Genomic DNA, 27,812 nt, shown 5'->3' with positions numbered 1-27,812 from the left:
ATCTCTCTCATCTCTATCTCTATCTCATCATCTCTATGCAGATAATTCTCAGATTCATTTACCCAGTTTTAACCTCTCTCCTCACCTCCAGCCTCCAATCACCAGTTCCCTTTAAGCCATGTCAAACTGGACATCTCAAACTCAACAAGGCTCAATATAATCTCATTACCTTTGCCCTCCCTTTCCCCCAGCTTTCTTATCACCTTATCACCAGCATCCTTGGAGACTGATTCCACTTATCCAGTCTGTTGTGTCACTTCCACCTATTCTCCTATATAGTCTTTTTTTCTCCATTGTTCTCTCTCATGTTTCACCTGGTTTACTGTCCTAGATTTCTTGATCATCTCCCTGCCTGGCTCTCCCCCATCAATGCCCTAGGTGCCAAAGGGATTTTCCTAAAGTTCACATGTGACCAAATCAGACCATTTCCCTCTTATCCAATAAACCTTAATTGCTCCTGATTACCTCTAGGATCAAATACAAAATCCCCCCCCCCCTTTTTTTTTTAAGTCTCACAATCTGCCTCATTCCCTACAAAGAGACTGGAGTCTCTTTACAAACTCTACAATTCAGATATATGCTTATAATACTTCACCTCCTGATTCTAGCTGCTCTCCGTGCTGGGAACACTTTGTTGTCCCCTCTCCAATTCTTAGTTTCCCAGGCTTCCTTCCAGAAACTCTTGAAATCCCACCCTCTGCAAATCATTTCTGGTGCCTTTGCTCTGAGGTTTGCTTTTAGTTACACTACACATTTCTCATATGTGAAATAGGATTAGAGTTACATGTCACCTCCACTAAAACATGAACAAAGACAGTTTTTGCACCCCTAGCACTTGGTCCAGTGCCTGGCATGTTGTCGGCACTTAAGAATAAATGCCCTTTGACCAACTGATAATTCCAGTGCATTTAATCTTTTGAACCAATAAGAGTGCCCTCTTGTCCTCCTCTTAGGGGAGGGATTGGTTGATAAGTCACAGCACATAGACTAAGCCCTCCATGAAGTCCTGTCTTTTCAACTACTTCTCTGAGGGAAGAGGCTGGAGAAATCATTTTGGTAGTTTCCTTCTGTAAGGAAGGAAAACCCCAGTTTTCTAAAGCTAGGTACTGGTTCCTCCACATCACAGACAATCAGTAGCACTTGAGGATGTTGTTGGGTAATGGAAGCTGCTGATGCTGCACTTTGCAGAGGACCTCAATACTGGGGAAGCCTATACATTCTTTCTGTAACTCACAATCATCCCCAAGGAACCTTTGTTTCCTCAGTCGTTGAAACAAGCAAAATGAACTGACTTTTGGCTCGGGGTGATCTGTAGATCTGGACTGGATGGGGAGGGTTTCTCCCTGATGCCCACTGTTGCTCACTAGTTCCTATGGGAGTTTCTTCTCTCAGCAAAGCAAGGAAGATGCAAATATTTAGAAACTCACAAGTTTCCTACCAGAAAAAGACAAGGTGGTATGTTCTTAAAGTAACAGGCCATTTATTACAGCACATTTTTACTCTCACAATGGAGATTTTGATGTGTCCAAGGGTGGGGGCGACAAGGGAAAACACAACCAATGCAGCATGCTAACACCTCCACCTGGGTGCCAGGGAAGGGATGTGAGGAGGGCAGCTCGATGACACAGGGACCATCCCGCTGGGCTTTCCCCAGCGGGAACAGGTCCTTCCTGGATGCATCTGTGAGGAGCCAAAGTACCCCTTTCCCCCTACTCTAAGGGTACTCTAAGGTACCAATGAGTCCATTCCTTTTGTCATGGAGCTGCCTATGCTGCTCTCCCACATCCTAGAAGCTGGCTCCTGAGCCCTTCAAATGGGTGTTGTGAAAGAGGGCTAGGTTTGATGTCAGATACTCTGTCATTTAATGTGTCTCCTTGGGGAGGTACCTAACCCCCAAGATTTAGGTTTCCTTCTGCATATGCAGGGGGTGGGTTCTTTACATGATTCTTTGCCATTGGGATGTCTTTCTCTCCTGGCCAAGGGGCTGGTAACTACTGTGTTTCCATGGGTCCTGTACAAAGGATCTCTAGCTATGGACTTTCATATGCTCTCCCCACTGAAGGGCAGGGGAGAAGGGAAGGGAATAAGCATCTATCGAGTAGCTCCTATGAGCCAGATATGTCAGCATGCTGTGCCAAGCGCTGCACAAATATTACCTCATTTGATCCCCGCCACCACCCCAGGAGGAAGGCGCTGTTGTTACATCTATTTTATAGTTGAGCAAACATGTTAAGGGACTTGTTCAGGGTCACATATCTCACAAGTGTCTGAGGTTGGATTTAAGTTCAGGTGTTCCTGACATTGGTACAACGTGCTTTCCACTGTACTACCTAGCTACCCTGAAGCACACTGCAGATCTGCGGGAGGCAGGTGAGAACTGGGCAGCTGGGACCCACCCAGGTGGTCAGTGCAGGGCTGACATTTGGGGAAAAGCTAAACCCACTAGGGTACATGAATGCAGATGTAGTATTGTGCTCTAAGAAACTAAAAATATGTGGAATGCAGAAACATAAGAATAACTTATGAATGGACTAAGAGTAAAGAAGCAGAACAAGGAGAAAAAAGCATACGGTGATGACAGCAGTAGAAATTTTAAAAAGGTTAACTCTGAGAAATCACAACCAAGCCCTTCTCTTTCTGTAGAAAGGCATGGAATGTCCCTATATGTATAAATGTGTCTGTCTATAGAGATACGTAAAACATTCTGTTTGAACTATCATTGGTCTCATGCTTTTGTTGTTTCAAGAAGAGCTCAATTGGGGTTTGGAAATGACCAAAGTGGGAAAACAAAAGACATTCCTAAAGCCAATTGAAGTCAGACATGCAAATTATTTTCATCACCCTAGAGTCCTCAATGAATTCAGATATCATACTGTCTCGGTCTACAGTTCTCCTCCTACCGTCTGGCTGTACCACAACTCTAACCTCTCCCAAAGGCCTGCTCTCCCTAGATAATACCTGATGCTAGAAAGATGACCTTCCCAGAGATGCTCTCCACTAAACATTCCCTGGTATTTTGGTGGGTGTCCATAGTTCCAAAGTTTGAGAAACTTCCAGAGGACAGGTAAGGGCTGCAGGTTCTGTCCTTGTCACCCAAAGTTGCTTCAGTCAGGGCTCAAGAAACATTAGACTTACGTAATTTGAGCAGCCTGAACCTGAAACTCCAGCAACTACCTCTTCTCATGGGAGCTGGAAAGAATGTTTGACCCTCCCTTCCAGTGTGACCTCCCCAGGAAGTTCCCTATGCTCTTAAAACTTTCTTTTGAGCAATTCACTTGTTTCTGTCATACCCCTAACAACTCTCCTGTTTATAGTTCTCTAGGGCAGTGTCCCTGAAGAGCCGTAAGGAAAACACATAATCCTTCTCCACTATTTGATCCTCAAGCTGCCCTTTTATATAGGCGATACTGTGATTTGAAGTAATTCCAAAGATCTCCCTTAAAAGTCTGAAATCTGTGGTAGAACCTAAGACATTACCAAAGGCAGATTCCTTCAGCTTAATTAACTCATACTGCCTGGAGGGATAGAAGAGATGTCCCACTTTCATAATTACCCTAATTAGGAATGCAAATTAACCATACTGATGCATCTAAGATGTAGTGAAGAAATGTGATGAGGAGACCAAGTCTAAAGCAGGTACACCCAGCAAAAGAACTCTAGGGGATGACTATGAACCACTACATAGAATTCCCAATCCCTCTAATTTTATCTGCCTGCATTTTGGATGTCCTTCATAGGCCAATTGTACACTATTTCAAAGTCCGATTCTTTTTGCACAGCAAAACAACTGTTTGGACATGTATACATATATTGTATTTAATTTATACTTTAACATATTTAACATGTATTGGTCAACCTGCCATCTTGGGTGGAGGGGAAGAAGGGAAAAATTAGAACAAAAGGTTTGGCAATTGTCAATGTTGTAAAATTACCCATGCAGATATCTGGTAAATAAAAACTATTAAAATAAAAAAAAAAATTAAAAGCAAGTCTAGAGCAGGGAAGGGCTCTGAAAATAAGGACACCCAAAACTTTGGGATGGAGAATACCCTGGGGAGCCCAGAATGACAGTTTCTGTCTCATTTGGTTTCTACTCCACATTATTAAATAATTGCCAGATTCTTCATTTCCACGGAGAGGTGCACAAACACCACTCACTATTGAGTATCTGTACTTCTGGAACAACTTTCCAACACCTTCCTCTATATACCCCCAGATTATAAGATCCATATTCACTCCCTCCCAACTTCTTTTAGATTCCAAAGAACAAGCTGTCAATCAGGTTTGTGACGATGGCCATTGAGAACTATTAGATGTACGTCAATAAAAATGATGTGAATTGGTGCTCACAATTAACAGAGCTGCCTATAAATATATCTCAGTAGAAATTCAGGTTATTAGCATTTTTATATTTCCTGTGTTATCTTACTAAAATGCTCTAAGGAACAGATTCCTTTTTTTTTTCTATTCTAGAAAGCTAAGAGCTGAGAGCTGCTAGGTCTCACACCTTGAACCTCTTACTTGGATCTATAAAAATGTACTATGGCCAGGTGTGTTGTAGGGAAGAGGGAAATGTCTAGGGAAACCTTTTTCTCTCAATTCCCAAATGTAAAATTAATTATTATAATTCTCAGACACATAAGTTAACAAATCTTAAACTTCCTGGTATTTATAACAAGAGTTCATCCCTTTTATATAGTTTCTGATTCCTGGACTAATCCACAAGGTCTTTTCACATGCATATTATTTGTAATATTTTTCAATCAAGCATGGATTTTCTGATGCCAAATAGTTTTCCAACTGGGGGAAATTTATCCCAAAATCACTGAACTAGAATTTCTTTTCAGTATGAATTCTCTGATGTTGAAGAAGTCCTCTTCCCTCATTGAAAGCTTTTCCACACTCACTACATTTGTAGGGTTTCTCTCCAGTATGAATTCTCTGATGTACAGTAAAGGATGACCTGTGAGTGAAGGCTTTCCCACATTCAAGACATCTATGGGGCTTTTCTCCAGTATGTGTTCTTTTATGTCTTGCCAGGGATGAGCTGGAGCTGAAAGATTTCCCACATTCACTGCAATTATAAGGTTTCTCTCCAGTATGGATTCTCTGATGATTTGTAAGGCTCCCCTGTGCACTGAAGACTTTCCCACATCCATTACATTTATATGGCTTTTCTCCGGAATGAATTCTCTGATGGACAATAAGGGATGAGCTTTCACTGAAGGCTTTAGAACATTCACTACATTTATAGGGCTTCTCCCCAGTATGAGTTCTCATATGTCGAGTGAGTTGCATACTATAAATGAAAGCTTTCCCACATTCATTACACTTATACGGTTTCTCTCCATTATGAATTTTTTGATGCTGAGCAAGACCTCCCTGCTGACTAAAGGCTTTTCCACATTCATTACATTTATAGGGTTTGTCTGTGGAATGAATTCTCTGATGTAGATCAAGGGACGAATTGTTGTTAAATATTTTTCCGCATTCACTACATATATAAGGTTTCTCTTCAGTATGGGTTCTCTGATGTAGATTAAAAGATGACGGATTATTAAAAATTTTTCCACATTCATTACATTTATAAGGTTTCTCTTCCACATGTATTTGCTGATGTAAGTTAAGTGATGAGCTGTTACTGAAGGCTTTTCCACATCCACTACATTTATAGAGTTTCTCTCTAGAATGAATTATCTGATGCTGTGTAAGGCCTGAAGATTGAGTGAAAGCCTTACCACATATGTTGCATTTATAAGGTTTAACTCCGGTGTGAATTCTTTGATGCTGAGTAAGGTACATTCTCCGGCTAAAAGCTTTTCCACATTCACTGCATTTATAGGGTTTTTCTCCATTATGAATTTTTTGATGTTCAGTTAGATGTCCTCTCTGACTGAAGGCTTTTTCACATGTGTTACATTTGTATGGTTTCTCTCCTGTATGAACTCTCAGATGTACAATAAGGCCTGCACGACTGCTGAAAGGCTTCCCACATTCATAACATTCAAAGGATTTTTTTCTACTATGATTTTTGGGATGTGGAATAAGAGATGAATTATTTTCAAAGGTTTCTGAATAATCACTAGACGTGGAAGGCATCTCTCTAGAATGAATTGTCTGATGTCGAGTAAGACACTTACACTGAGTACTATTCTCACCACATGTACATTTATAACTTTTCATCCCATTATGAAGTCTCTGGTGTTTAGTAAGGTATATTCTCCGGGTAAATGTTTTTCCACATTCACTACATTCATAGGGCTTTTCTCCACTGTGAATCTTCTGATGAAGAACTAGGGAAGAGCTGCTTTGGAAGGCTTTGCTACATTCAGTACATTTATAATACTTCCCCCCAGTTTTCATTATCTGACCCTGAGGAAGGTCCACATCGTGGGGGATGGCTTTTTTACGTTCACGACGTTTACGTGGTTTTTCTGTGGTATGAATTCTATGATGTAGTGTGAGCCGTGAACGGCTGCTGAAGGCTTTGCTGCATTCAGTACATTTGTAAGGCTTCTCCCCAGTATGAATTCTTTGGTGTTCAGTGAGGTGACCCCTTTGACTGAAAGCTTTTCCACATTCACTACATTTATAGGGCTTCTCTCCAGTGTGAATTCTGTGATGGAGAGTGAGGTGTGAGTGATTGCTAAAAGCTTTACCACATTCATTACATGTATATGGTTTCTCCCCACTGTGAATTCTCCGATGTTCAGTAAGGTGTCCCCTCTGGGTAAAAGCTTTCCCACACTCACTACATTTGTAGGGCTTCTCTCCATTATGAATTTTCAAATGTTGAGTAAGGTGTCCCCTTTGACTGAAGGCTTTTTTACATACATTGCATTTATAAGGTTTCTCTCCAGTATGAGTTCTTCTATGTACAATAAGACCTATACACTGGAGAAAGGCCTTCCCACATTCGAGACATTTATATGGTTTTGATCCCGTATGAATTCTTTGATGTACAGTAAGAACTGAGCTATTACTAAAGGCTTTCCCACAGTCATTACATTTGTAAGGTTTTTCTCCAGTATGAATTCTGTGATGCAGAATAAGGGATGAGGTATTACTGAAGGCTCTCCCACACTCATTACATTCATAGGGTTTTTCTCCATTGTGACTTTTATGATGTTCACTGAGATGTCCACTCTGGCTGAAGGCTTTTTCACATATGTGACATTTATAAGGTTTTTCTCCAGTATGAATTCTCTGATGTACTACAAGGCCTATATACTGGAGGAAGGCCTTTCCACAATCGTGGCATTTATATGGTTTGGTTCCAGTGTGAATTCTCTGGTGCACAATAAGGACTGAGCTATTGGTGAAGCCTTTCCCACATTCATAACATTTATATGGTTTTTCTCCAGTATGAAATCTGCGATGTAGAATAAGGGATGATTTATTGCTAAAGGTTTTTCCACATTCGCTACATTTGTAGGGTTTCTCTCCATTATGAATTTTTTGATGTTCAGTAAGATGTCCACTCTGAGTAAATGCTTTTTTACATATGTTACATTTATAGGGTTTCTCTCCAGTATGAATTCTCTGATGTTCAGTGAGATGTCCTCTTTGGCAAAAGGCTTTTTCACATACATTACATTTATAGGGCTTCTCTCCAGTATGAATCCTCTGATGTAGCATAAGGTAGGGAATTCGACTAAAGGTCTTCCCGCATTCTGTACACGTATATGGTTTATCTCCAGGTCGAATTCTGTGATGTCGAGTAAGGTATCGCCTCTGCTGGAAGACTCTGCCAAATTCATCAGATGCATAGGGTTTTTCTCTAACTATTACCCTGTGATATCGAATAAGGTCTGAATGGTAACTGAAGGCCTTGTTGTAAGCATTAATCATATGAGGTTTTCTTCCCGAGGAGATTCCATTATAACTATTCAAGTCTGAATACAATTTAAAGCTATTTCCATGTGTATCATGTTTATGGAGATTCCTTTTTGAAGGAATATTCCTTTGTATTTCAAGGACTGATTTTTGACGGAAAGTTTTCCTAAATACACATTCACGCTCTTTTGACTTATTAGAAACTTTCTTTCCTTGCCTTAAGCCTCTCTTCTGGTTGCCCTGATGTCTGTTAATCCTCTGGCCATAATTGCCAACTTCTCCAAACTTAAAATTTCTGGGATGAGCTCTTGAGGATCTTTCCTGGGATAATTTTTCCACCAAAATGATTTGCTTTAGAATTGTCTTCTTGGTCTCAATACTATTATTTTGGTCTGAAAGAAAAAGACATTATATAAATACTTTATTGCCAGTGTGGTAAGAAAAGTAACAGCTGGAAATGTTCACTGTTTCATAGACTTCCAAAGATCATGAGATATATTGAATACCTGCGACTTTAATTAATCTTGTAGTCTCCTAGCCATTCTGAAAAATGACAATATAGGATCTCTTACATTATGCTAGGGCAGGGATTGGGATGGCAGGGGTAGGGTGGAGAAGGGAATATTCTGATCGCTAATAGTAGAAAAAGAAGCTTTTGTCTCATATTGGGATTAAATTTGAGGAGAGATGGAACTCCTGGGTTACTCTCTGTCTTATGTATTTCTCACACAAGGTGCTTTGGCTACTTTTACATCTCTGAACTAATCTTTCAGCTGCCCTCTAAATAAAGACAAAATCACGTGTTTGCTAATATTACATACTTCAATTTGCAGAAAATAAAGACACAATAACAGAAAGACACAAAGCCTAAGAGTTCATAAAATTGCATTACAACATTATTCAGATAAAGTGAGCACAAGGCAAGCTCTATCTGCTTCATTTTAGAAAGGCTTTCAGTATATGGCACCATCTGCTTCCTAAGAAACAACCAAGTTGGGTACAAAGGAGCTGTCCACAAACACTTGGGAATAAAAGGATAAAAGAGCCCTCAGTTCTCTGTAGCTCCCTTCCTCCTCTGCACAAAAATGTGAGATCCTCATTCACTGGTCAGCCAGGAAACAAACATTGCAGGAACTAAATTATATCAATCCTGACTTTGTTATAAATGAAACCAGAAGACAAAATGAAGCTGTGGACAAATGGAATCTTGGCTCACAGGGTCTCCTAGAACAGGGATTCTTAATCTTTTTTGTGTGTCCTGGCGCCTTTTGGTAGTCTGGTGAAGTCTGTGGAATCCTGTTCAGAATTGTGTTTTCAAATGCAGATAAAAATCCATAGATTTACAAATGAAATAAAATGTAATAAAACATAAATATTGAACTTTTTAAAAAAAGCTAAGTTCACAGTCCCCAGTTGATTTTGATTTCTTGGGACATTTGGGCATTTCATATTGTGATATTTGTGAAAAGGTTACAAGGAAAATAATTCCAATTTTGGTGTAAATATCAGTTGCAAATTATGAGGAGATAGAGTTGTCTTTGAAGAAATCAATGAGTCACTCCAAATTAATCCACTATAAATATAGACGTCACTACTTAGTCATTTCTATGAAAGGATAGTAATAGGGGAGGCTGCAAAACTTGTCAGAAAATATACTTTCAAAGAAACATCAGAGGCCTTTGGCCATAGGCCATAGGTCCACTAAAATTTTTTATATTTACACAGCAAGACACTACTTTATGTAAGGGAAAAAAGAAATATCCTGTAGCCTCTAAATATGGCAAAGCAGGAAAATAAAACTGATAATATCTAACCAACAAGAAACAGCCCGCCACTTAAGTGGGCCATTCCAAAATCAGGTGTACAGTTAGAACACCAACTTCTCAGAGCAAAAATCATAATTAATATGAAATTAGAAGAATAAGAGGAAAAGGATATGATAAGCAATTAAAACAACTTCAGGCTGACCTATTTTTAAAAGCTTCTGGAAGCAAAAAAAATTGGCAACATTTTCTAGATAAATATTTCTAAGATAAACCAACTATCAAAAGGAGGAGACTCCATAAGCCTAGAAAGCACTGGATCTAGCAAAGCCTCAATATTCCTATCAGGATGTGAGAAATGGATTCAGGACAACACCGGTTTAAAACAGGAATTTTACCAAGCAAACTGGTGAGGATTTAAAGATGAAAGGGAAAGGAGAGCAAAAGAAAGAAAAGAATGTGAAACTTGATAACAAAATCTCTTCCACATGGAGAACTTTTGTCTTTGGAACATCATGGTCTTCCATGGGCTACGAAGGCAGTAGAAATAGCGACAAAGACAAACAGGCAAAAAAGGGCTGTTGGCTGTGCCCAAGGCTACACAGAAGAGGTCGGAGGCGACCAAAGGGAGGACCAATTATGGAGAAGATGAAACAGAGGGAAAGGCTGGACACCATCTCCAAGTGGCCCTTCATTTCTTCCAAACAAGCCCTAAAGGCATTCCTTAGGAAGAAGAGGGGACAGGCAAGCTCTGACCATTGATACTCTGCACCAGTGCTTGGGCACAGTTGCCCAACTGATCATGAAGAAAGGGTGAATACGGGATCTCTTCCTGCTGACTGACTATACATGTGAGGTGTGAAATGCCAATTCCAGGCCCTCCTCCCACACCAATGACCCAAGAGGCTTTGAAAGATACATGAGATCATTTTGATCAGCAACAATGGTGAGGTACAAAGCTGGAGCTGTACTTGCCAAAAGCTTCTGCCATCCTCTGGGGGACGATTGGCACTGAAGCCCAGTGGAAGGGATGGGAAGGCCCTTCAAATGCTGCGGTTGGCCCGGAGCATTGTGCTGGTGTACCAGGGGCCTTGTAAGCATTTATTTAATAAAGAATCATTGAGGAGCATCTAGGTGGTATGGTGGATAGAGCACCAGCCCTGAAGTCAGGAGGACCCGAGTTCAAATTTGACCTCAGACACTCAACACTTCTTAGCTATGGGACCCTGGGTAAGTCACTTAACCCCAACTGCCTCAGCAAAATAAATAAAGACTTGTTGACTTTAGTTTCTTGGATAAGCTCCATGAGTCAGCCTAATAATGTACTGAGGAAAAGCCAACAATAAACACTCCTGGAGAGCTGCATGGAGGGAGGGGGGAGAAGTGGTCTGAGAGTCTCAAGGAAAGAAGAAGTTGTGGAATGACTCTGCCGGGGAAGACCAGAACTACTAGGCAGGCAGCTAAGGCTGGATACGACAGGTCTGTGGCAGACCCACTCAGCGGGACTGGCCTTCTCCAGCACAGAGCGAGAGGCCTGGGGTTGGGAGGGCATGAGAGAAGGGGTTCTGGAGCAGAGGAAGTGAGCTGGCCACTTGGGCCTAGAGAGCAGTCATGATGAGGAAGGCTGAGCTGGTCCTGCTCCTGACTCAGGATGCATGGACTGTGTCAGCCTGCACAAGACTGACTGAGGTTCAGCACCTCACAGCTGATCCTAGACCTGATGTTGTAAACAGAAACTCCCGTGGCCTCTCTTTCAGTCGACCACGCTCTTCGGAAGCAGTCTCCTGCCACGGTTTCTGCCCATGCCAGTGCACCCCCCACAGCTGTCAAAACCTTGTCTGCCCTGTTTAAACCTCCTAATCAATATAAACTGCATCTTGGCATTTAAAGCCCACTAGGGCTAACACCTGCTGTGGAGCAGAGCATCAGACGTAGTCGGGAAGACTCATATTCACCAACTTAAATCCAGCCTCTGACACTTCTAGACTATGGCAGCAGGCAAATTACTTAATGCTGCTTGCCTCTGTTTCCTCATCTGTAAAATGAGCTGGAGAAAAAATGTCAATCCCCTCAGCATTTCTGCCAAGGAAATTCCATACGGGGTCACAGAGACAGATGGTGGTCCATTGTCCCCTTTCCATGCATAAGGTCCAGAAAAGACCCTTCTGGATCCTCCAGCTCCCATCTCTGCCTCATTTTTGCATGTGGTGTCTCCTCTAAGTGAAGGCTGGGAGGGGATTTTCTTTTATTTTGTGCCCCCACCATTGAGACTGACACAGAGAAGGCGCTTGATCAATGCTCACTGATGACAGATGGGACTTTTCCGGGGCCCAGAGAACAGTTTCAGAATTCTGGATCAGGGAGACCCCCCACTGAGGTGGGAAGGGAAGATCTTGGGCAGGACCCTTCTGGTGGGCAGACTGCAGGAGGGGATCAGGGGCACTGAGGTATATACATGGAAATCTCTAAATCCTCAAGGCAAAGAGATGAGAGGTGTGAGCCCTGAGAGGATGGTGAGTAAACCAAAGAGGAAGAAAACTAGTTGGTGGCCTGGGAGGTGTCTGTAGAGCAAGAAGTGGGGGGCAAGGCAGGCCCTGAGCAAGGTGGAAGCAGCAGAACAGGGAAGGAGACCCTGGAAAAGGGGATGTTGTGTAGTTAAGGGGATTATAAATTGAAGAAAGTTCAGAGCCTAACTGGGAATAAAGGTTACTGGGAAGTTTGGGTCTGCTTTAAAAACAGAGGCTTCTGTGTATCTATGAATCACTTGGAAAATGATTGGAATGGGGCACAGATAAGGAAGCTAGTGAAGGAAGATGTCTGGCCAAGGGAGGGATGGCAGCCCCCCACAGAATTCAGGTTAGAAGCGGCATGACCACGGACATCGCCCAGAGATGCGCACAAGGGGAGGGAGGTTGTAGAAGTGGCTGTGGGGGGCTTCTGCTGCCCGCACAGGGCCCCCCCATCTCTCAGGGCCAACAGCCTGTCTGGGGGCAGCTCTCACCTGGACAGCGGCTTCTGGGCTCTCCTTCCAACAGCGTCCATGGGCCTCCCCCACCTTCCAGCTGTGAGATCAGCTCTGGCTTGGAGATGGGAAGCCCTGTTTGAGGGGAGAGAAATGGGAGCCCCCTCTGGAGTCCATGCCAGCTTCCCTTCAGGAAGAGACTGGCACTGTGCCAGAGGCCTCTGCTGGGCATTCTGTCCTGAGGGAGCCAGGCTGGGGCCACACATGCTGTGGGAGTTCACTGATCATGAGGACTTGGGGGCTGCCCATGGAAGACGCCCATTTCTGGGGACAGAGCCCACCTGGCTACAGGGGCCAGTGTCATGGATGGCAAGGTCAGGCCCAGGGCCAGGCTGTCATATGGATGGGCCACAGCTTGTGCTGAGCCAGGCCACCGGCATGCAGGGAGCTGGGCCCCTTACCCACACAGACCAGGTGCTCATAGTTCTCCAGCATCACCTCCCGGTACAAGATCTTCTGAGCTGGGTTCAAGTGTCTCCACTCCTCAGGGCTGAAGAGCACTGCCACGTCCCTGAAGGTCAGTGACACCTGGAACACCAAACACACCTGCTCATCCACAGGCCTGCCCCTCCCATGTACTCAAAAGCCTCCAGGAAGCAGGACAGAGAGGTGGGACCTGGGGTTCAGTTCCACAAGACGCCAAGTGTGATCAAAGCCACGGAAATGCTGACCTCTACAAATGTGCTGGGGTGTGCCCCCCAGGAGGCTCTCACCAGGAAACCAAACCAAAGGAGGTTTCTTTAGAAAGCACAGAAAGGCCACAGGAGAAGGAATGGCCTGGCAGAAGGTGGGGACTCCAGTGGCCTCCCCATATCTGCCACTGCTGACCCCTCCCCTGCACCCCCTCAGGCCTCCAGGAAGCCCCTCCCTTACTAGAGGCTTCCCCTCCCCTCCCCCCAGACAACCAAGTTTTCTCATCCCTTTAGAAAAGGAGACTAATTGGGATGGCAGGACGCCCTGGGCTTCATCCCAGGGGACACGGGGCCTGTCACAGTCTCTAAATATGACTTCCACACAGATAACGCTCAGTAGCCCTGATACAAAATCGTCTCCACTGGAACAACTCTGGTTTGTCCCCTTTGGAGGCCCCAGAAGGAGTAAGCCCGAGATGCCAAGATGAGACTCTAAGGTCAATGTCAGGAAAAGCTTCTTTGCAATGAAGCTTGCCCAAGGTGAGGAGGAGCCCTTGGCTTGGTTCTCCTTAATATCACGTAGTTCTGGCTCCTTCCCAACTGCCCATGAACAGGCTCAGGTCCTCCTAGCTTCCCCTAAGTCCCTCCCCACCAGATCTGACAAGTGGCGTTGTCTGGGTCAGTGCAGGACCGCTGCTTGGAGGGACTCTCTTCTCTGAGAATTGCATCATCTCCAGAAAGATGGTTCTCTCCTCTCCCCAGATGCTGACAGGAAGCCTTAGCTCTCCTCCCAAGCTTCAGCCCCACAATCACCGGCCATCTCATGGCCACTTTAGATTGGACTCAATATATCCAAACGGACTCATTCTCTTCTCAGATACCTCTGTTCCTGCTAGAGGTGCCACCAGTCTCTCTATACCCAGGCTAGCAGCTCAGCGTCAGTCCTGACCCACACATTTACTACCATCTTGTCACTTCTACCTTCCCCACTTCTTTCCAGGCAGGCTCGTCCCCTCTCCCAGAGGCCATTCCTAGAGCCTTTTGGATGGTCTCTTTCCCTCAGGTCTCCAGTGGGACTCCAGGGATTTGCCCACGCTGGTGGGGCTGCATGGGGGAGCCCTTCTGATCCTGGGCCCACAATATAGAAAGGCATGAAGCCCACAGAACTGCTTCTAGCAAGGCTTGCTGTTCTCTTGTCCAGTGGGGACAAGGAGAGAAAAGAAATGCTTTTAAGTGGATACGTACACCCGTATACAGAGTGTGCACAAAGGGCACTTGGTGTGTTGTTGCATGCTATCTCCCCATTGTGCATGTGAGCTCTTGGTGGGATGGGGGACAGGCAGGTTTTTGCCTTGTACCCCTAGAACTCACTTAACACGGTGCCTAGCACATAGGAAGGGACTTAATACATCCCTGTTGACTGACTCGCTGGCTGCCATATTCCTCCACGTGACAAGGTACCTCTACCAAGCCTGGCTATGTACCACTATGTACTGTGGCTATGTACCATAAAACATGTGAGGGTCAATGTACGACAAGACCCATCAAAGACTTCACAATATAACTACAAAACACTTCTTAGCAATAAAGACCTGACTAGATGCAGCAATAATTTGGCCGGCCTGAGGCAACACATGCAAAGGCTATTACCTGCATTACAGATTTGGTGGAATACCATTACAGGTTATCACACAGAAGCACATTTTATGACCTTGCCTTTGATGAAATAATAAAATTTATCTAGAAGAAGGAAGACATGATCAAGAAAGTCCAAAGAAATAATGAAAAATGATAGACATGAAGGGAGTTAAGAAACACCAGATTTCATACCTTTCTACATAATAGTAACTACTAAAACTATTTTCTGGTCCTCCAAGTTAAAGGAGAGTGATTCAAAAATCAAGAATGAGTCCAAATATGGCAAAGAAAAAACCTCAGGACTCAAAAGAGTAACTTGGTTACTATGACGTTAAAGTGATTGTTCCTTGCAAAAAGATTACTGAGACGCTTCTCTTCTTGCTTTATCTCTGAATAATGAAATGTTCTTGTGTGCCAATCAAGCTCAAACTCATAACAATAATAATATAATAATGAAAAGCCCCTACTGTCAGTGCAGTACTGGGTGGGACCCTAAGGGGCCACACATGGTTCCTGCCCTCATGGAGCTTGCTGGCAATGACGCATTTCTACCGTTATTACCAGATGTTCCTTGTTGACCCCAATAATGGTCAAACCCCACTCTGTGCCTCGGTTTCCCTGTCAGAGACAGAACGAGGCTGATCCCCAAGCACCCTCCCAGCTGCAGGCATGTGTGGAGTTGGGGCAGGGGTCCCAGGGGGACTGACACCTAAAAGGGAATATCCACTCACCAGGGAGCTGGGGGCCACCAGGAGCCCAGGGGTCGTTCCCTCTTCATGCTGATCTCTGCTCATGTTTCGGGGGATGGCAGAGTCTGGGGGAGAAGAAGAGGCTGAGGATGAAAAGCCCCTTCCCCCAGATCCCTGCTGCCCAGACCCTTCCCTCCCTGCCCCCCATCCTGCAGGCCTCACCTTGGGTCTCTGTCTCACTCTCCATAGTCACTGGCTCGGGCCCTCCTTCGGGGGTCCTCTGACTGAACACACGTCCTGCCCCCCAAGGCCTCAGCCACTGCTCGGGAGCTCTGGGGAGACGTCTCCCCGTCAGATCTGTGTCTCTCTCCCCTTCAACTGAGCCCCCCCCCCACAACAACAAGGTCAGAAGAGATGGGCTCTCCCCAAGGGCCCCCAGCAGGGCAAGAGAGACGGAGAATCAGACAGCCCCCCCAGGGCACAGATACAGAGAACCCCTAGGACCCAGACAGAAAGCCCCCCAAAGATACACAGATCCCCCAGGACACAGAGACAATCCCCCAGGATACAGAGAGAGCATTTAGCACACTCCGGATCCAGGAGACCTGACCTCCAATTCAACCTCAGGCCCGGCCTGCCTCAGTTTCCCCTCCTGTAAAATGAAAGTGACGCCCCCCCCCCCCTTCTGGGGCTGCTTGGGAAGGTCGCCCCAGGCACACAGTAGGAGGTCAGGTAGAGCCCCGGAGAGTCACAGACAGCACGGGAGACACATAGACACACAGCCAGCCTCAGGTTCCCAAACCACCGATGCACCTCTAGATCCGGGAGCGCGCGCATGCGCACACGGGCACGCGGGCACCGCCGGGCACGCGCCTCCCGATCTTCCGCGCTCCCCGAAACTCCATGGGTGGTGGTGGGGAGATTGCGCAAGCGCGCTAAGAATACTCAATGACCACTCTCACAATGCCGTAGGTCCTAGACCCCTTGGTCCCGCACGGCCTCCTGGGAAATGGAGTCCGGATAGTAAGAAAACCGTTTTCTTCAAACGCATACGCAGCGCTTCTCTCCTAATACGCTGTGGATGCCCACGTGACAGTGTCAGGGGATGGCGTGGGGAAGAGGCGGGATCTGAAGGACCTCGGAGGAGGAGGGGGGAGCTGAGGAGGTGAGAAGAGGCAGAGGGGGTGAGCGGAGGGGGAGGAGGGGGTGAGCGGAGGAGGGCGGGAAGAAATACGCCCTCCTCTCTTTAATTTCTGGAGTGTGAGGGCCCTCCGTTTGCAGATTGCAGCCCGTTCCTTGCGGCCACAAGGTCTAGTTCTAAGTGACGATTTCTCCTAGGTCAGTGCCCGGAAATTAACTGTGCTTCTGGGTAATTAGTCAATTTCCTAAGCACTGGTTGGTTACATGTCAGATACTGTGTGAGGTGCTGATGAAACAAAGTTACAAACGACCCTGGGCTATTCAATGGAAACAAAATGAAACAAAATGGAAACAAAGTGAACCAGTCACTCCTCTCCTTCCTGCCACACCTTCTGAACCTCTTCCTCTCTTAATAATGTTAAAGAGAAAACACAGCAAAAGAAGTAACCTTTTTGTTTGCTGTTGGCAACATTGGCAACATTTGGCAACAGAATCCCTGTGGGGATTAGACTCCTCTTGTAACCCAGCTGTGAATTGGCAGTCATCTTTTGTGTGAGTGGATGGGGTGTGTGGGGAGCACTGGCACTTCTGGGGGGAGGCCTGCTCCTCTGCCTTTGGTAGTGCACCTGTCCCCCCACTCTCCCCTGTGGCTCCTAGAAGCTGTAGCATGCCCAGCGGGTCATACCTTCTAAAGCCATATCTGCCATCCACCTAAACCAGGGTGAGGGTAGCCAAGGGTCCTCCAACCATCTGGTGAGCTGGAGGGAGAGTATCCATCCCAAGTACCTGAAAGCTTCCCCAGACAGAATGGGAAGATGAGAATGGCCAGGAAGGCAAAAGAAGCAAGGGCTGTGGAGCACTGACAGTTTGGTCAGTCACTGAACATGCCTGGGTCTTTCACTGCCTCTTCAATCTTCTCTATTATCCTGACTTTTGTCTTGTCCCTGGACTTTAATGACTCAGGAGGAGAGAGTGAGGCTGATGACTTCATGCAAATCCAATTCATGTTTAAGGCGAGACCAACCATGTTGTCATTGGTCCTCAGTGGAAAAAGGACAAACAATAACAGACCAGAATTCTTGTGTTTCAGATTTGATCAATTTTAATGGTGATGGTGTAAATTTGGAGTTACTTGTGGCATATAACATGGCATCAGAAATCTAATTTCTTTCAAACTATTTCAAAGTTTCCAAGCAGTTTTTGTGAAATAATTTGTCCTTATCCCAGTTTGAAGACTCATTGAATGCTATGTTGCCATGTTTCATTTGTTTCTCAACACCTAATATTGGACTGGCTATTTTCCATTTTTCACTGAACTCATAGGATGGCTTCTTAGCAGCGTTTCTACATAACCTTGGGCCCACCAAGTTCAGGTGGTTCACATGTGACATTTTTGGAGGCTTCATTTTGTTTTGCTTTTAAGGTACAGCCTCCAATTCCTTTACCCTGAAGAACTGAGACCTAGTTTTAGCATCGTCCTCTCATTGGACACTGCTGCCAAAGTCAAAATAAGAAACCACTGCTCAGAAATGGCTGAGTCTCTGGTCGCTACTGTCTTTTGAAGTCATCTTCACTTTCAGCTTCCAAGGCAATCAAAAAGGCCATTCTTGATCATGTTATGGGGAGACTGGAACCACTTAAAGAATTCTGCTAATGCTCATCTATCCAAGGTACTATGATTTTTTTTGTCATCTCAATCTTCCAGAAGCAAGCTACCTAGGCTCTTCCAAGTGACTCCATTACAATAATAAGCTAACCTATCACTAAGTGATTGCATCCTGTTGCTAGTATGTTCAAAAACTTCCCATTTTTGACTATTGCTTTTTGCTTAGAGGATTATTCTAAATCCTCAGGATGACATTTGAAGTCTCTCCTTTCCCCATTATGCCCCAAACCTATACAACAGCCTTTAATCTTAAAACTCCCTACAAGCACTCTTTGTTCGTTATATCAGTCTTCTCACTGTGCATGTTCCACTATTTACTCAACTGCTCATCTTATGATCTCATGCAAGTTCATGTCTCATTCCCTTTTCAATGCCTTGCTCAGCTTTTCCTGAAATCCTAAGATCAGGAGTCAGAGAGGGATTTATAAAAAAATCTCTTACTCTAATTTTCTCATTGGATGATTATTATACCATGCTTTTGCACTCTGCAATCCTACTGTTTTATACTTTATTCATCACTTTCCTATGTCCAGATCTAGTTTTCCTAAATAGATCATTAAAACATGAGTTGGTCTCATTCTCATTCTATAACCTCCTCATGTCATACTAATATGGAACTTTCCACTATAGAATCTCCACAGACATCAGTAGGCTCTGTTAGAGATCAAAACAAGATCTAGTTCTTTTTTGGTAAAAGGTGAAATCTCTTAGAGGGTACTGCTCTTGCCACCTATGTTAGCTGCTCAGGACTGAAAACAAGATATGAAGAAGTATGAGAGGAAAAGTCAAGACCTGAGAGGAAATGCCCAGACTCACAATGGAGCTTAAGGGTCTGGGCACTTGCAGTTATTTGATCATCAAGGAGCTTGAGTGTCCCTTGAGGTCTCAGCATCTGACTATCCTTGGGTATGATGCTTTCAGGTATATGGTTTCAGTTGTTTTGTTATGATTTTCATTTATACTGTTGTAGTCATTATACATTGAATGAATCAAGCAGGGAGGTGGACAACATAAGAAATGATTCTAAATCTTTTTAGTTTTTTTAAAGGACATTTGTTAATGAATCTTCCCATGATATTTGCTTCTCTAGGCTCATTGATATTAAAATCTCATTTATATTTTGTTCAGTGACTGAAAACTATTTTGTTCCTTTCTTTCTATTCTCTCCTCCCTCCCCCAACTTCTGCCTCCACCCTATCCATGAGCCTGCCCTTTAAATGGGGAAAAAAATGTAACATGTTTTAACATATTTCTTTTTGGTATTAATTTATTGATGGTGAATAAAAATTGCACATAGGATATACACTAGGTAAAGTCTTTACCATACATAGTATGTTCACAGGGATCAGATGAGAAAATTCATATGAAATTTACACTGTAAAACTTAAGGCACTATAAAATATTAACTATTACAAGCATTATTACAAGATTTCTCCCCACTGTGAAGTTTCTGATGTTGAGTAAGATATAACCTCCGGCTGAAAGCTTTTCCACATTCACATTTATGAGGTTTCTCTCCGGTATGACTTTTCTCATGTCGAGAAAGGTCTCCTTTCTGGCTGAAAGCTTTTTCACATACATTACATTTATAGGGTTTTTCTCCAGTGTGAGTTTTCAAATGTTCAGTTAGATACCCTCTCTGGGTGAAGGCTTTTCCACATTCCCTACACTTAAAAGGTTTCTCTCCAGAATGAATTCTTTGATGTTTGGTAAGACGATGTCTTTGGATGAAGGCTTTTTCACATATGGAACATTTATGGGGTTTTTCCCCAGTATGAATTTTCTGATGTTCATTAAGTTTTCCCTTTCTAGGGAAAGCTTTTCCACATTCATGACAAATGTAGGGTTTCTCCCCAGAATGAATTTTCTGATGTTCACCAAGGGATCCCTTCTGGGTGAAAGCTTTTCCACATTGATGACAAATGTAGGGTTTTTCCCCAGAATGAGTTTTTTGATGTTCAGTGAGGGATCCCCTCTGGATGAAAGCTTTTCCACATTCACTACATTTATAAGGTTTCTCTCCAGAATGAATTTTCAGATGAAGTGTGAGGCTTCGTGGATGACTAAAATTTTTCTCACAAATATTGCATTTATATGGCTTTTCCCCACTATGAATTCTGTGATGTTCAATAAGGCTTCCTCGTTGTGTGAAAGCTTTTCCACATTCACTACATTTAAATGGTTTCTCTCCAGAATGGATTTTTTGATGTTCAGTAAGAGTTCCCTTCAGAGTGAAAGCTTTTCCACATTCACTACATTTATATGGTTTCTCTCCAGAATGGATTTTCTGATGTTCAATAAGGATTTGTCTCTGAGGAAAAGTTTTTCCACATTTACTACACTTATAGGGTTTTTCTCCAGAATGAATTTTCTGATGTACCAAAAAGCTCATGTAATTGCTGAAATGCTTCTCACATTTGTGACATTCATAGAATTTCAGCCCACTATGAATTATGTGACACAGAATAATGGATGAACTATTGCTTAAGGAATTCTCACAATTGCTGTAAGTAAAGGGTTCACTTCCATCATAAATTTCCTGATCTGCAATCAGATGTGTCTGCTGGCTTATGGCTCTTTCATAGTCTATGCAGGGATAAGGTTTCCCTGCAGAATAGCTTCTGTGATGTTGAGATGATTGTCTGTGATGGAAAGCTCTGGCAAATTCAATATTAGGATTTGTTTTAGTTGCTATTTTGCAATCTTGAATAAGGTCTGTGCATTCACTAAAGATTTTATTATTTTCATTATCCTTGTGAGATTTCTTTCCTGAGAATCCATTATGACCACGCAGGCCTGAAGATGGCTTAACATTATTTTCCTGTATATCACAGTTATAAAGTTCCTGTTTGGAAAAACCATTCTTGTGTAAACCAAAGACTAACTGTGAACTGAAATTGCCCCTAAATTTTTTATATTCATGGCTTCTTGCTTCATTAGGAATTTTTTCCTGAATAGCTGTTCCTGGCTTCCAATCTCTCTCCTTTTGGCACTGATAACTCTCAAAATTGATATCAAAACTACAAGTTTCTCCAGGTTTAAAATCCCAAGGAAAAATGCTTTTATGATCATCATCCAATGATTCTTCCATAGAAATGCCCATCTTCTGAACTGTCTTTTGGGTCTCCAGCCTAGTCTCAAGTTCTGAGTAGAGAAGAAAAGAGAAAAAAAGAAAAGTAAACACTTTCTATTGAGACCTCATTATTTTTCAAGAATGTATTTCCATGTATGTAAGAAAAATGAAAAACACTAAACACCAGAGGCTTAGATTTTTCAACTAGATTTTGAGATTTCTGATACACTGGTTTTCTGCTGAGGTGTCGAGGAGCACAAGTGAATTCAGGGGTTGGATGGATCCCATTGGATTAACTTCAGTAAAAAGAAATAAACTCCATGAAGGAGTTTATTAGAGAGATGGGATGGTAGCTGGATGAAGGTATTCTCCTGTCCCTTCTTCAAAAACAAATGCTAGGGAGAACTTCCCCTGGCTAGACTCCTGCTCTGAGCATTTACACTCTTCAAGTGCTTAGGCAACTCTCCAATTTTGGAACCATTCATTCTCCTGCCTTTTGGACAGTAGCAAGGTTGTTGGTCTGTCATGTCTTCCAGTGTTCAGAACATAAAAGGACAGTGATAGAAAACAAATTTCTTCAAATAGTTGTAAAGTAAAAACCAATTTCTTTCCACCAAAATAATGAAGTAATAAAAGTACTCAGACTTAGAGCTGAATGACTAAAGTAAGGACATAAGAGGAATAAAATAAGTGGAGGGTCGTACACAACTAGAAATATAAGATGAGGAACAGGTACTGCTAGAGAGTTTGAGATCAGAAAACTGGCCCTAATCACTGGACACCTGTTTTAGAATGCCTAATTAATCTCCTGGCCTCCAGTTGGTTATTTTTTTTCTTTCAGATCCATAGAGAACATAACTAAATTTAGCTCCAACACTAGCTCCCATTTGCTATTCTGGCTGCCCTGTGCCCCTGCTGACTCCTTGCTCCTGGAGCCCACTTACACCCAGATCCATTCTGGCAGTAGCTGCTCCCACCTCAGTTTGTTCCTTGAGTCCAAGCATAGGAGTTTATGCCGATTTTGGACCCAGCAACATAGAGGAAGCAAGGGAGGCTCAGTGCTGGAGGGGAAACGGAGAATGAAAGTGGAGTTTTCAAAGGAAGGAAGCCAAGATAGAAAAACTGCTCTATAGCTCTAAAAATTAGAGAAGTGCCCATTGGAGGCAGAACAAGGAGAGCAGGGAAAGGCTACAAGTTGGGTACCAGGCACATGTGGTTCACCCAACACTTCCTGATCACCTGCCACATGCAAGACCCAGAGACAGGTACAGGACACGCACAAGCCAAAAAACCCTGCCTTGGGCATTTCCCTGCCTGGTGCCCTTGCTTGCATGCTCTCTTCTCCCACTGCCCAGCTTCCTTGAAGCCCCAGATGAAATTCTGCCTCCTACAAAAGTCCTGCAAGGCGCCTCCCTCTGCCGATCATTCCCCAGCTGCCCTGGGAGGCACTCATCCTACAGCTCTCTGCCTGTTGCCTCCCTCCTGGACTGGAAGCTCCAGGAAAGCAGGATTATCTTTGGCCATTCCCTGCATCCTGATTCCTCAAAGCCTGGCACACAGTGGTGCTCAAGAAGCATTCACTGACTGACTGACTAAAAGAGGTCCATAGCCCAAAGCCCCTTGTGCTCTCTTGGGGTGGGGAGTGATAGGGGCAGAGAGCCTAGACCAAGGGCCTCAGAGGCCTGCTTATGTGCAGTGCCCACCTGGCACCTGTGTCCTCAAGGACATGAGGATGTGAGAGTCAGGGCCGGCACTTGGGCCCTCAGAACAGCTCAGAGGGCAGGGCAAGGCCTTGGAGGGAGGAGGGTCACTTAGCTCTTGGTGAGTAGCCTCCTCCAGGGGCCTCCACTTCTTCATCTGTAAAATGGGGATGAAACTCCTGGGGGGGGGGGGGCCAGGGCACATGTGAGGATTTCCTTTTTTTTTTTTTTTTTTTTTTTTTTCCTGAGGCTGGGGTTAAGTGACTCACCCAGGGTCACACAGCTAGGAAGTGTTAAGTGTCTGAGACCAGATTTGAACTCGGGTCCTCCTGAATTCAGGGCTGGTGCTCTATACGCTGCACCACCTAGCTGCCCCACATGTGAGGATTTCCTAAGAGGAGGCAGGCAGAGGCCTCAGGCCCAGATAGACTGGGAGCAGGGACCAGGCTGAGGAGGCCCCTCATGCCAGCTTGTCTAGGGACATCTCTCACCTGGATGGGAGCTTCTGGGCTCTCCTTCCAACAGCGTCCATGGGCCTCCCCCACCTTCCAGCTGCGAGATCAGCTCTGGCTTGGAGATGGGAAGCCCTGTTTGAGGGGAGAGAAATGGGAGCCCCCTCTGGAGTCCATGCCAGCTCCCCCCCTTCAGGAAGAGACTGGCACTATGCTAGGGACCTCTGCTGGGCATTCTGTCCTGGGGGAGCCAGGCTGGGGCCACACACTGTGGGAGTTCACTGATCATGGGGACTCGGGGGCTGCCCACGGAAGATGCCCATTTCTGGGGGCAGAGCTCACCTGGCTACAGGGGGCAGTGTCATGGATGGCAAGGTCAGGCCTGGGGCCAAGCTGTCATGTGGACGGGCCACAGCTTGTGCTGAGCCAGGCCACCGGCATGCAGGGAGCTGGGCCCCTTACCCACACAGACCAGGTGCTCATAGTTCTCCAACATCACCTCCCGGTACAAGATCTTCTGAGCTGGGTTCAAGTGTCTCCACTCCTCAGGGCTGAAGAGCACTGCCACATCCCTGAAGGTCAGTGACACCTGGAACACCAAACACACCTGCTCACTCACAAGCCTGCCCCTCCCATGCCCCAGGAAATTGGGTTCTGTTCCCTAGGGTCTCCTTCCTTCCCCTTGTTTGTCACATTTCCCTTTGGCAGTCTGGGGAATCTTTCAGAATCTTCTCAGAATGTAAGTTTTAGTTTTTTAAATTTAAATCGAAAGGAAATCCTTCCTTTCAGACATAAAATACGGTATGTAGAGGCGTAATGATTTAATCAACTCTGTTGATTAAAAACCTGGTCTGAGTTAAAGAGCCGTTCTTGGAGCTAAGTGACTGAAAGAGGGCAGGTCCAACGCCCTCAGACTTTTGGGACACTCCACACAGACCAAATGACTTCTAGAATTTGGGCATTTCCTTGACAGGGCATGGCAGAACAAGCTGTGGGGGCCTCTAAGCAATGATGAACAGGATGGCGTTAGAGAAAGCCCAGTGTGGATGGAGGCAAATCCAAGGGAGTGGAACCCAAAGAAAAGTAGTCCTAAATGAAGCCTTTCCTTTAAGTTTTGCTATGAGGAGGAATCTATTTTCTCTCTTTTCTCCCCCTCCCCTCCAGCTAGTTAAAGCCACAGAGCTCGGGCCTGCAGTCTGGGAGCAGCCTCAGACACTCTCTACTGGCCAAGTCACTTCACTTCTGCCTCAGTTTCCTCAATCCTGAAAGGGGAAAAATAACACCCCCTTTCTAGGGCAGCTAGATGGCAAAGTGGATAGAGCAGTGGCCCTGAGATCAGGAGGACCTGAGTTCAAATACGGCTTCTGACAATTAATACTTAATAGGTGTGAGACCCTAATTGACTAAAAAAAATATCCCTTCTTTAAGAGAACATATCTAAAGTGCTTAAAACCTTGGAGGCATTTAATAAATGCTTGTTTCCTTTCTTTGCCCTTCCCCTAGTTCCTGCCTCCCAAAGGAAAACAAAGCTTCATTTCCTGCCAGCCGGAGAGGGCAAGAATGGAGACACCTCAGGGCCAACACAGCCCATGGGTAAGTTTCGTTTGCCTGCCTGTCAGGGCTTCTATGTGGGGGAGACGGAGAGTCTGTGGGTTTTGAGATGCCAGGAGCATTGAAAACACATCGAAGTCCAGGAGAGTATTGGCTCTTAATAATAGCCAAACACGTCACCACTTTGTGCCTCAGTTTCCCCATCAGAAACAGCACAGGTCTGATCCCCAAGCATCCTCCCAGCTGCAGGCATGTGTGGAGTTGGGGCAGGGGCCCCAGGATCCCAGGGGAACCCACACTCCCCAGGGGATGTCCACTCACCAGGGAGCTGGGGGCCACCAGTAGCCCAGGGGTCATTCCCTCTTCATGCTGACCTCTGCTTATGTCTTGGGGGACGGCAGCGTCTGGGGGAGAAGAAGAGGCTGAGGAGGAAACACCCCATCCCCCCCAGCCCCAGGTCCATGCTGCCCAGACCCTTCCCTCCCTGCCCACCGCAGGCTCACCTCGGGCCTCTGTCCTACTCTCCATGGTCACTGGGCCCAGGTCCTCCTCCTGGGGGTCCTCCGAATGGACACACTTCCTGCCCCTCAAAGCCCCAGATCCTGCTCCCTGCGTGGAGCTCTGGGGAGAAGTCTCCCCGTCAGATCTGTCTCCCCTCAGCTGAGCGCCCCCTCCCTTCCCCCTCTCGTCCCCAGGGGGATAAGGTCAGGAGGGATGGGCTCTCCCCAAGGGCTGCATGCATCCCACCCATGGCCCCCAGTAGGACAAGAGAAAGAATCAGAGAACCCACTCCCCTCCCTCCCTCAGGACACAGGGACAGTGTCTCACATAATTCGGGCCCAGGAGACCTCAGTTCCAATTCAATCTCAGGCACTGGGGCGGGGCCTGCCTCAGTTTCCCCTTGTGTAAGATACAGGTGATGTCCCCCCTCCGGAGGCTGCTTGGGAGGGTCGCCTCGGGCATACACAGTAGGAGATGAGACACACCCCTGGGGAGTCACAGACAGAATGGGGGACACACGGGCAGCCTTTGGCTCCCAAACCACAGACACAACTCCAGACCCGGGAGCGCGCACACGGGCACGCGGCTCCGCCGGGCACGCGCCTCTTGAACATCCGCGCTCCCTGAAACTCCGGGGCCAGAAAGAAATCACGCAAGCGCGCTAAGAGTTCTCAATGATCACTCCCACAATGCCGTGGGTTCTGGATCACCTGACCCCACACAGCCTCTTGGGAAATGAAGTCCGGATAGTGGGAAGGTGAAAACTCTTTGAATCAGGGGCATGCCCAGTGCTGCTCTCCTGATGCGGTGTGGATGCCCACGTGACAGTGTAGAGGGAAAAGAGGAGGAGCCTTAAGGACGGAGGAGGAGGAGAAGCAGCCGGGGTGGGGCCTCCTGGGAGGAGGGAGCTGAGCGCTCTCGGGAGAGGGCGGGGTTTCTCTTGAGCACGCCTGCCTCTCCTTAATTTCTGAGAGGGGAAGGCTCTCTGTTTGCAGATAACAGCCCATTTCCTGAGCCCGCAGAATCTAGTCTTCCCCCACTTCCCGTGTGCCCATTTCTCTGACGGGAAGACCCTTTCCCTCTCTTTTGTGTTCCCTGAATTGTTTCCATTCATTATTCTTATCTCCCAGTATTTTCTCTTTTTCCAATACCATGTGGAAATAGTTTTCCTCATTCATGTTTGCAAGAGTTTGAGTACCACGTTTACTTCCCCGTCCCTGCCTGAGACAGCCGGCACTCCAACCTGAGACCCCAGCCCCGCAAGAGCTAACGAAGGCCCCTGGTCTACTTGTCATCTCCGGGAAGCAGAACGGGGGCGCGGCAACGGGGGTGTGGCCCCGTCATGTGGCCGAAGTGGGCGCCGGGGAGCTGTTCACCACACTTCGCCAGCGAGGGGGGTGCGGGGTGGAAGAGAAAACAGCCCCCACTTTAATCTGATTAAGTCATTTAGCAATAAAGGAAACAATTAGGGAGTGGCGGACCGAAGGAGAGCAAGAAAATAGCAAGTGGGACCAAAGAGGAAATAAGCCTAGTCTTCCCGTGAAGGAGAGGGACGCAAGAGAAGGAGGAAGAAAGAGGAGGGGAATGGCAGAAGGATGGCAAAAAGCAGCGCGCATCAGGGCTGATCAGTCATCGTGACGCCTCTTTGAAGGACGCGTGGGTCTTCCAGGGTATCCAGGCCAGGAGCTTCTGAGGAAACATGGACTGGTTTCACTGGGTCTTGTGTGTCCGAGTGGGCTGCCCTTCTTGACAGCTGGGGAGTGGGAAGAGTAGCTTTAAGGAGGATCTTTGCATTTGGGAATAAGTGGGAGTGCTTTTGGCGATCTGTCTTATATAGGAGGTCCCTGGGTTGGTAGAGGGGATAAGTGACTCCCGACTCAACCCAGGTGAGCTGGAATTAACATGATCTTGGAGGGTAGCTCTCATTTCTTTCAGTGTCACAATGCCAGTGTCATGGAGGACGTCCCACATTAGAAAGGGTCTCCCATAAAGGCTCAAAAGAGCCAAGTTTAACATCTGTTCAGGGGCTGCCCTGTGCAGAAAAGACAGATGGGTAGGAGTTTGGCCCAGTCTTATTTGCACTCTTGCCTCATTTCGGTTAGGGTTTGTTTGGCCGCCTGGACCTTTTCTGGGGTGAAATCTAACAAGC

The 27,812-nt window shown here is 45.7% G+C and overlaps 3 protein-coding genes across 5 annotated transcripts; all 3 read right to left on the bottom strand.

The window, feature by feature from the left end:
• Positions 1-644: 644 nt before the first annotated feature.
• LOC141545127 (uncharacterized) lies at positions 645-12,886 on the bottom strand. Its single transcript, XM_074272115.1, has 2 exons — positions 12,601-12,886; positions 645-8,228 (listed from the first exon to the last, which is right to left on the bottom strand). Exons 1-2 carry the CDS (start codon positions 12,791-12,793, stop codon positions 4,831-4,833), a joined length of 3,591 nt encoding a protein of 1,196 aa, XP_074128216.1. The 5' UTR covers positions 12,794-12,886; the 3' UTR covers positions 645-4,830.
• On the bottom strand, positions 12,601-16,580 carry LOC141545133 (zinc finger protein 454-like). Its single transcript, XM_074272130.1, has 5 exons — positions 16,394-16,580; positions 15,803-15,958; positions 15,623-15,705; positions 12,903-13,149; positions 12,601-12,696 (listed from the first exon to the last, which is right to left on the bottom strand). The coding sequence occupies exons 2-4, from the start codon at positions 15,825-15,827 to the stop codon at positions 12,937-12,939; spliced, it is 321 nt and encodes a 106-aa protein (XP_074128231.1). The 5' UTR covers positions 15,828-15,958; positions 16,394-16,580; the 3' UTR covers positions 12,601-12,696; positions 12,903-12,936.
• A 3,055-nt stretch (positions 16,581-19,635) lies between these two features.
• On the bottom strand, positions 19,636-26,304 carry LOC141545129 (zinc finger protein 454-like). Of its 3 annotated transcripts, XM_074272122.1 has the most exons (6): positions 25,991-26,304; positions 25,666-25,783; positions 25,484-25,566; positions 24,074-24,200; positions 23,651-23,746; positions 19,636-21,530 (listed from the first exon to the last, which is right to left on the bottom strand). In XM_074272122.1, exons 2-6 carry the CDS (start codon positions 25,688-25,690, stop codon positions 19,789-19,791), a joined length of 2,073 nt encoding a protein of 690 aa, XP_074128223.1. In that variant the 5' UTR covers positions 25,691-25,783; positions 25,991-26,304; the 3' UTR covers positions 19,636-19,788. The 3 variants fall into 3 exon arrangements, with proteins under 3 accessions (XP_074128223.1, XP_074128224.1, XP_074128225.1); XM_074272123.1 differs by lacking the exon at positions 23,651-23,746; XM_074272124.1 differs by lacking the exon at positions 19,636-21,530 and having other exon boundaries at positions 23,651-24,200.
• Positions 26,305-27,812: the final 1,508 nt, after the last annotated feature.

This window comes from Sminthopsis crassicaudata, chromosome 5, assembly GCF_048593235.1.
Source record: "Sminthopsis crassicaudata isolate SCR6 chromosome 5, ASM4859323v1, whole genome shotgun sequence".
Classification (NCBI taxonomy): domain Eukaryota; kingdom Metazoa; phylum Chordata; class Mammalia; order Dasyuromorphia; family Dasyuridae; genus Sminthopsis; species Sminthopsis crassicaudata.
The sequence above is the reverse complement of the archived record's forward strand: the minus strand, read 5'-3'. Positions and strand labels throughout refer to the sequence as shown.

Coding starts and splice junctions, on each gene's coding strand:
- LOC141545127 (XM_074272115.1), bottom strand. CDS start 12,793: ATGCCCAGCAGAGGCCTCTGGCACAGTGCCAGTCTCTTCCTGAAGGGA. Junction 8,229..12,600: donor GCCCAGAAGCCGCTGTCCAG/GTGAGAGCTGCC, acceptor TTTTTCTTTCAG/ACCAAAATAATAGTATTGAG.
- LOC141545133 (XM_074272130.1), bottom strand. CDS start 15,827: ATGGAGAGTGAGACAGAGACCCAAG. Junction 15,706..15,802: donor GAGTGAGACAGAGACCCAAG/GTGAGGCCTGCA, acceptor CTTCTCCCCCAG/ACTCTGCCATCCCCCGAAAC. Junction 13,150..15,622: donor TGGTGGCCCCCAGCTCCCTG/GTGAGTGGATAT, acceptor TTGGTGTTCCAG/GTGTCACTGACCTTCAGGGA.
- LOC141545129 (XM_074272122.1), bottom strand. CDS start 25,690: ATGGAGAGTAGGACAGAGGCCCGAG. Junction 25,567..25,665: donor GAGTAGGACAGAGGCCCGAG/GTGAGCCTGCGG, acceptor CTTCTCCCCCAG/ACGCTGCCGTCCCCCAAGAC. Junction 24,201..25,483: donor TGGTGGCCCCCAGCTCCCTG/GTGAGTGGACAT, acceptor TTGGTGTTCCAG/GTGTCACTGACCTTCAGGGA.